Source organism: Chinchilla lanigera, unplaced genomic scaffold (genome assembly GCF_000276665.1).
Source record: "Chinchilla lanigera isolate Chin_1 unplaced genomic scaffold, ChiLan1.0 scaffold00092, whole genome shotgun sequence".
In the NCBI taxonomy this organism is placed as follows: domain Eukaryota; kingdom Metazoa; phylum Chordata; class Mammalia; order Rodentia; family Chinchillidae; genus Chinchilla; species Chinchilla lanigera.
Window position 1 is genome coordinate 6,674,693 of NW_004955493.1, and position 7,829 is coordinate 6,682,521.

The following is a 7,829-nucleotide window of genomic DNA, read 5'->3' on the forward strand; positions in this document are numbered from 1 at the left end:
AAAAAAAAAAAAAAAATCCCAGCAGTTGGGAGGCTGAGGCAGGAGGATCACTGTGAGTTCGAGGCCTGCCTGGGTTACAAAGTGAGCTCAAGGCCAGCCTGAACTGCATAGTGAGACCCTGTCTCAAAAAGACAAAAAAGAAAAATCTAATTGAAGACCTAAAACTTGAGTTTGACCTCTCCTATGACAAATCATACCTTGGTAAGCTTACATCTTGTTAGCAAAACAAGAAAATGAATGTTTATATTGAGACTATAAATCAGAATTACGTATCTTACAAGTGCCACCTGTAGTTCTAAAGTTCATACACAGCTAAGGGACCAAGATTAAGAGACACCAACAAAAAAAGCCCCTCTCTCTCAGATACAGAGCTTCTAGCAGTAGATTAACTCTTTAGAAGCAGACAGCATCACTAAGATCTCACAGGTCAACCATGACAGCAGGGATGGACAACTTCCTTTAGTACCTTCAGATCAAGATCAATTCAGATCACGACCATTGAGACAATAGGCTTTTTGCTTGTTTCTCACCTACTTCTCCCCAGCCCTGCAGTCCTGCACCGGGGCTTGAACCCAGGACCTCTGTACTGAACTACATCCCTAGCCCTCTTCATTTTGAGAAAGGTTTTGTTACGTTGCCCAGGCCAGACTTAAACTTTCCATTCTCCTGCCTCAGCCTCCCAAATGCTGGGATTACAGGTGTGTACCACAAGCCTGACTGCCTCTTTATACTTGCATGGCTATCTTGGGAGGCAAAGTCCCTGCCGAACTTTATAGATGAGAAGATTGAAGATTACCCAATCTCACCCAGCTAACGGATGCCACAGTGAGATGTGCACATGGTCCACATGCACTAAGTAATACGGTCACTTCGTTCTCTGGAGACTTCAAAACTCATTCAGGGGCTGAGGACATAGCTCAGCAGCACAAGCGCCTGCGTGGCAAGTGCAAGGTCCTGAGTTCAATGCCCAGTACCAAAAAACAAAAAAAACAACAAACTTCCTTCAGATCACAACAGCTCTGTGACATGAGCTAATTAATAAGTTTGACTCCAAGATTCTGCTGTAAAAGGGGAGCAGGAGGCCTCTCTTCTCTAAAAGGCCTCCCGGGAGGAAGACACAAGCACCTTCAAGCTGACAGAGGTTCTCCACTCATCCCACTGCAGCCCCGCTTCCAACTCCTTCTCTTACTTTTTAAGGAATTTTGAGGCGAGCACAGTTTGTTTTCCTTCGTCCTCCTCTGACTCTGACCCGGAAGATGTGGAGCCCGTGTCCCACTCCTCGTCATCTTCGGAATCTTCTGAGTCCTCATCTTCCTCCTATGAAGAAAAAGTCAGCAGAAAGGAGACAGGGAGACCGGTCTGTTTCCCAAGGGCAGCTGTTGCTCACGGACTCAGGGTTAAGAGCTGGGATGCACCCAGAGGAGTTACGACTCCACAAGGGACACATCTCCCCAGGAACGGACTAGGTCCAGCATTTAAATCCAGCTCACTCAGTGCTCCATCCAGAGGAAGTCTGTTCTCCAATCAGACTCCACTAAATCCCATCCCTCAGTCACAGGGTTCTGAGTCTTTCTTCCTTCTCAAGAAACCATACAATCTCCTGCACCCAAATCACCCCCAAGGCTAACTCCGGCTCTAACCTCCATCTTTTTGAGGAACTTGCGACTCTCCCCAGAAGGAGCTTCTGATTTCTTCTTCAAGAAAGCGGCAGCACTGACTCCATCATCATCTTCCTCCTCATTTGAAGAGCCTGGCAAGAAAGGAGGGGAGAAAAAGTGAGAACACTAAAGAGCAACACTGAAGAGCAACCAAGAATCCAGGCCAGCGAAAGCCCAGCTCTGGATCCCTCGCTCTTCCCACGCAGGGCGCCCTCCCTCACCCTCTGAGTCCTCTTCGTTCTTCTCTGCATCTTCATCAGCAGACTGCTCCGGGTTCTGGACAGGGAAATATGAGAATAACTAAGGACAGTCTGGCCATAATTCCACTTTCAGTCACACTCGCATTTGCTAATCTCTTCTTGGTCACAGGGTCACTGTTCCCACAGTTCAGTAAATCTGCCCCCGATATCCCTACCTGCTTGTAGTTTGTGATATGGGACTCAAAATCTCGGTTGTATTTTCGGATCTTCTGGCGCAAGGTACTCAGAGCCTTGGCATTGTTCTTGTTCATCTTCTTCTTACCTTCCTTGTCTTCCCAAAGCTAAAGGAAAGAGGCAAGAAAGGGAAAAATGAGCTAAGGAAGACTGCGGAGTGTTTCCTAAGCTTCAGGCTTCACTACGACTTTCTAGGGTCTTGCTGTTTAGCATTTGCATTTTTTTTTTTTTTTTTTTTTTTTTTCTCCAGTACCGGGAACTGAACTCACGGCCTTGCGCTTGCCAGGCAGGTGCTTTTGCCGCTGAGCTAAATCCCCAGCCCCAGCATCTGCATTTATTAATTACATCCATTCACGTTTTTTGGTGGGGCTGAGACAGACAGGGCTCACACACAGTAGGCAGGCACTGCACCAGAGTTATATGCCCAGTTCATTGACAACGTTTTGAAGATCCTTTACGTATCACCACTAAAAGCACAAAAGCACAAGCCAGGCACACATCTACCATCCCAGCACTTCACGAGGATCACTGTAGGTTTGAAGTCAGCTTGAACTACAAAGTGAGACCCTGTCTCAAAATACCCAAATAAACAAATATAAAATCATTAAGAATTGGTAATAAGCACAGACTTAAGTTCTTAGCCAAAAAAAGAAAGCTTCTACCTTAGCTCTATCTCATTTCCTATGTTCTAGAAAACACTGTATTTGAAAAGACAAAGAGGGCCGGGGATATAGCTCAGCGGCATAAGCGCTTGCCTGGCAAGCCTGAGGTCATGAGTTTAATTCCTGATACCAAAAAAAAAAAAAAGAAAAGAAGACAAAGAACCCAGAGCCATGACCCCTGGCAGTGGGTTAGGATGATGGCCAGTCCCACACCTTTTTCTAGATCCCCCTCACCCCCAAGTATCACACCTCATTCAGATAGTCCTCCAGGTCGGCCAGAATGCGGATATAGAACCGGGGAACACCTTCCTTGTCCACGATACTCTTGGCCTTCCCATATGCTTTGCCCAGGAGCTCAAACTCTTCCAGACACTTGGTGACATCCCGAATCTTCATGGCATTACGAATAGTCCGGATGAGGTTGGTCAGCTCCTCAAACCTAGAGGGGCGAGCAACAACACACAGATCACATCCACTGTGGAAAAAAGTCACCACTGCTCCCAGGCTGCCGGTCTCCGCAGGGCCTTACCTCTTGTCCTTCGCACTCCGGACAACTCTCTTGGTGTCTTCTTCATCCTCACTCAGTAACAGCGGCCTGTGTGGAAGGACCAGAGACCGTTACTCTTCACTCCTAGGGCCACTCTCTCTTCTCAGACACAGCAGACAGAACTGACGCCTCAGGTCATCCACACCAGCCATACCCAGCTCCTTCTGAGTTGCTTTCCACAGCCTCGTCTTACATAACTCTTTTTTTTTTTCCTTTTCTTTTTGAGACAGGGTCTCGCTTTGCAGTTCAGGCTGGCCTTGAGTTCACTCTGAAGCCCAGGCTGGTCTCGAATGCACAATGATCCTCCTGCCTCAGCCTCCCGAGTGCTGGGATTACAGGTGTGTGCCACCATGCCCAACTTACAATCCTATTTTTAAGTCTACTGTACGTGAGGCCTTTTGTCAAATTGTAGCACACACAAAAACAACAGCATCCGGGGCTGGAGATGCCTGGCAAGCGCAAGGTCATGAGTTCGGTTCCCGGTACCGGAAGAAAACCAAAAAAACCAAACAAATAATCAAAAATAAACAAATGACAGTACTTATTCTATGAGACAACTAATTACAGACAGGCACAAGCCACCATTAAGCACCAAAAGAAAAGTAGAGAAAAAGGGCACTCCAGTTATAACGAATGGAAGGTGGGGAATATAGCCCAACAGCACAAGGACCTGCCTGGCAAGTGCAAGGTCCTGAGTTCGATCCCCGGTACCAAAAAAAAAAAAAAAAGCAAAGAAAAGTAGGCAACACTGCAGAGTGTCGATGTCTTTAACACTTCCACTGCCAGTATTTCTAATGACCTCAAGACAGACTCAGCATTCAGCGAGCAACAGCGCCTCAATTCTTTTCTGCCCATTTCATTAACTTTCCCAATCAGTTTCTACTTTATGGCAAGTGGTGTTGTTCACTTGTGACAGTAATACGAAATCATGTTCAGGGTGGTGTACATATACATCAGGGTGCAGATACACAGATTTTCAAACAGCAGAACAGGGGTACGGCAGGAATAATGGAAGTACTGCATCCCTGGCACACGCCTGTAACCCCAGCTCTCGGTAGGCTGAGGCAGGAGGATCCTTGCGAGTTCGAGGCCAGCCTGGGCTACAAAGTGAGCTCAAGGCCAGCCTGAATTCATAATAAGACCCTGTCTCAAAAAGACAAGAGTGGGGGAAGAATAATGGAAAGGACATGCAAATAACAAGTTTGAAAAGTAACACGGCATTGCTTCAAAAGGGTATTTGCAGAGACGGGGGGAGGCCGTGTTGGTGGAGATAAACAAGAAGAATACAGTATTTCAGAAGCTGCCTGCAGAGGCAGGTGGTTAGACCTCAAAGGCGCATGCGCACACGCTGGGCACACGGACCGCGCACTCAGGGTTTCCCTGCAGGGGCAATGTGAGGTCCGTGAGATCTCCGGGTGGGAAGGCGGGCCGGGGCTCCGGCCTTCGGTTACGGCTGGCCGAGCCAGGGAGGGAGGGAGAGAAAGGACGCGGGGCGGCGGCGACGCTCAGACCCGAGAAGGCGGGCGGCGGGCGGGCGCAGCGCCGCGTCCAGGGACACCAAGGCGCCGGGACAGCTCGCGCCCGCCCCGGGCCGGACCCCACGGCGCAGCCCTCCGACTCACGGCTTGCCGTAGTTACCCCCGACGGGTTTGGTGACGAGCTCCTCCCCGGACAGCGACGACTCGGACTCGCTGTCCGAGCCGGTGGTGAAAAACCGTGACATGGCGGCGCTCAGACGCTGCGACCTGAGGACAGCAGAAGCGGCAGCGGTCACGAGAAGTGGCCGGGCCAGCACCTGCCCACCCCTGCCCCTCACGGTTCCGCCCGGGTCTCTCACCTCGAAGCGCGAGGCCTGCGATACACCAAGCAGCTGAGCTCGCAGGCACGCCGCGAAGCCAAAATAGGGAAAACGCCGGAAGAGGAAGAGACAGGCCTTACGTCACTTCCGGAAGAGAATGGTCGAGCTACGTCACTTCCGGTAAGCGCTGACGCAATACGCGGGATGACTACAACTCCCAGGGGGCCTCGCGCCGCACAGGAGGCGGGGATAAATTTAAGGTTAGTTGTAGGGCTTTGAAAAGCTGTTTTCTAAAACGGCATCTTCTTGGTGGCAGGATTTAAAACACAAAATACTTTAGCTTCATCCATGAACTGCAGAATGAGAATATGAAGGCAGCGCCCACGTGATGCTGATGGACTGCTGGATGTTTGGAGCTAGGCTAAGAGCAAACTTGCAGTTAGAACTTTAGCTTTGGAAGCCGGGAGTGGTGGTGCACACCTGTAATCCCAGAACTGGGAAGGCTGAGGCAGGAGGATTGTTGCGAGTTCGAGACCAGCGTGGGCTACAAAGTGAGCTCAAGTCCATCCTGAACTGCATAGGGAGACCCTGTCTCAAAAAGGCCAAAAAGAACAAAAAACAAACAAACAAACAAACAAACAAAAAAACCTTTAGCCTTGGAATCCTCGCTCCACCATTTTTTAGGCAAATTAATCGCCTTAGGCCAAACTACAAAAACTACAAATTAATTTCCCTAAACTACAAAAAAGAAAGCAAAGCAATAATGGCATCTGTTTCATAGGGAGTTATGAAAAATAACAAATAAAAAAATATATGAAGGATTTGGGCAATGCTTTGTGCAAAATTAGCACAGAATATTTGCTAGCATTCATTCATCATTCCACAAATATTTATTTACTCAATATTTATTGTGAATGAACAATGTCCGTGCCAGGCGTGGTGGCGCATGCCTGTAATCCCAGCACTCAGGAGGCTGAGGCAGGAGGCTGAGGCAGGAGGATCGTTGCTAGTTTGAGACTCAGCCTGGGTTACAAAGGGAGCTCAAGGTCAGTCGAAAAGGCTTAGGGAGACCCTGTATCAAAAGGACAAAAGAAAAAAAAAAACAAAAACAAGTCCTGGGCATCAGATGTAGCAGTGAGCAAAACGATAAGGACTCCTGATTTTACAAGGAGTTCACATTCCAGTGGGGTGATATAATTAACAAGTAATCAAAGGATAATTCCGCATAGTAATACTGGTAAGCACAACAAAAGTAACTGGTTAGAGAAAGATTCTTTTGGGTAGAGAGGCCAAAACCTGCGATATCTGAGCCAGGCTCCAAATGACAAGAAGGAAGGAACCATGTAGAGTGTCGTCTAGAGAAAAGAGAATTCCCAACAAGTGCAAAGGCCCTGAGGCAAAATGAGCATTACCAGGTTCTAAGAATAAAGAAGGCCAGTGTGCCATCAGTAAAGTGAGCAAGGCATTAGAAACAGAAAAGGCAATACTACACCATGTGTCCTTTTGTCTTTTTTTTTTTTTTTTTTTTTTCCTTTTTGACATAGGGTCTCACCATGCAGTTCAGGATGGCCTTTAGTTCAACTTTGTAGCCCAGACTGGCCTCGAACTCGCAACGATCCTCCTGCCTCAGCCTCCCAAGTGCTGGGATTGAAGGCATGCGCCACCATGCCTGGCTAGTGAGTGATTCTTGTGTGTGTGTGTGTGTGTGTGTGTGTGTGTGTGTTACTGAGGAGTGAATCCATAGAGCCTCATTGCATGCTCTACCACTGAGCTATGTCACCAGCCCAATGAGTGACTTTTGTTAGTGCCCAGAGTTTAATAGGGTCCTCCTCGGTCCCAGAGCAAGAAGCACATCCTGAAGGAGCTTTGATCCACTTGTCTCCCTGGCGGACGCATTTGTGTTATGGGATTGTAGCTCTTCGTGTGCCTGAAATGATGCAGACAGCAAGCAGAGAAAGGAGGCGTAACTGGTATTGGAATAGCAATTTCATTTTATTTTATCTTTTGTCTTTTTGAGACAGGGTCTCACTCTGCAGTTTAGGCTGGCCTTGAGCTCACTTTGTAGCCCAGGCTGGCCTCGAACTCACAGTGATCCTCCTGCCTCAGCCTCCCGAGTTCTGGGATTACAGGCGTGCCACGGCACACACTAGGCTTGGAATAGCAATTTCAATGACTAAAGGCATTTGAAACTCAAGAGGGTTTGAAACAAGACACTAACTCTTCAGTGGGCCAGAAAAGTACCTCCATGTTACTAACCTTACTTTACAAATGAAAGAAGAACCGAGACACCCACAGGCAGGTAGTGACTCAGCTAATGTCAACATGAGGTCCTGAACCAGGCATTCTAATTCATAGACCCCTCAATAGCTGTGTGTGGTGGTGCACACCTGTAATCCCAGCACTCGGGAAGCTGAGGCAGGAGGATTGTTGCAAGTTCGAGACCAGCCTGAGATACAAAAATGGTCTTGAACTGCATAGTGAGACCCTGTGTCAAAAAGACACACACACAAAAAAAAGCGCTGTGTCGCTGTGGAAGTAGGATAGGCCGAGAGGAGGCACATGATGGGTGTGGGGGAAGGAGCTGGCATGGCCTTAGGAACCCTTTCTGGGAGGAAATAGCAGCAACTGTTTCCCCCTCCTTCCATTTATTCAGCTGCAGTCACTGAGGCCTCACTCTGGCAGATCCAGTGTCCTCTTTCTGAAATAAATATCTAGGGGTGCTGGTTGGTT

The 7,829-nt window shown here is 48.3% G+C and overlaps 1 protein-coding gene across 1 annotated transcript in view; it reads right to left on the reverse strand.

Annotated features, from left to right (window-relative positions):
* LOC102016486 (eukaryotic translation initiation factor 3 subunit C) overlaps positions 1 to 5,250 on the reverse strand; it is a 15,250-nt gene extending 10,000 nt beyond the window's left edge. Inside the window, exons 1-8 of the mRNA XM_005405168.1 lie at positions 5,139 to 5,250; positions 4,924 to 5,046; positions 3,284 to 3,349; positions 3,004 to 3,193; positions 2,074 to 2,199; positions 1,880 to 1,934; positions 1,641 to 1,750; positions 1,190 to 1,317 (exon numbers count right to left, since the gene is read on the reverse strand). Of these exons, the coding sequence (XP_005405225.1) occupies positions 1,190 to 1,317; positions 1,641 to 1,750; positions 1,880 to 1,934; positions 2,074 to 2,199; positions 3,004 to 3,193; positions 3,284 to 3,349; positions 4,924 to 5,024 (776 nt within the window). The 5' untranslated portion in view covers positions 5,025 to 5,046; positions 5,139 to 5,250. The remainder of the gene's footprint in view (positions 1 to 1,189; positions 1,318 to 1,640; positions 1,751 to 1,879; positions 1,935 to 2,073; positions 2,200 to 3,003; positions 3,194 to 3,283; positions 3,350 to 4,923; positions 5,047 to 5,138) is intronic.
* Between the last annotated feature and the right edge of the window lie 2,579 nt (positions 5,251 to 7,829).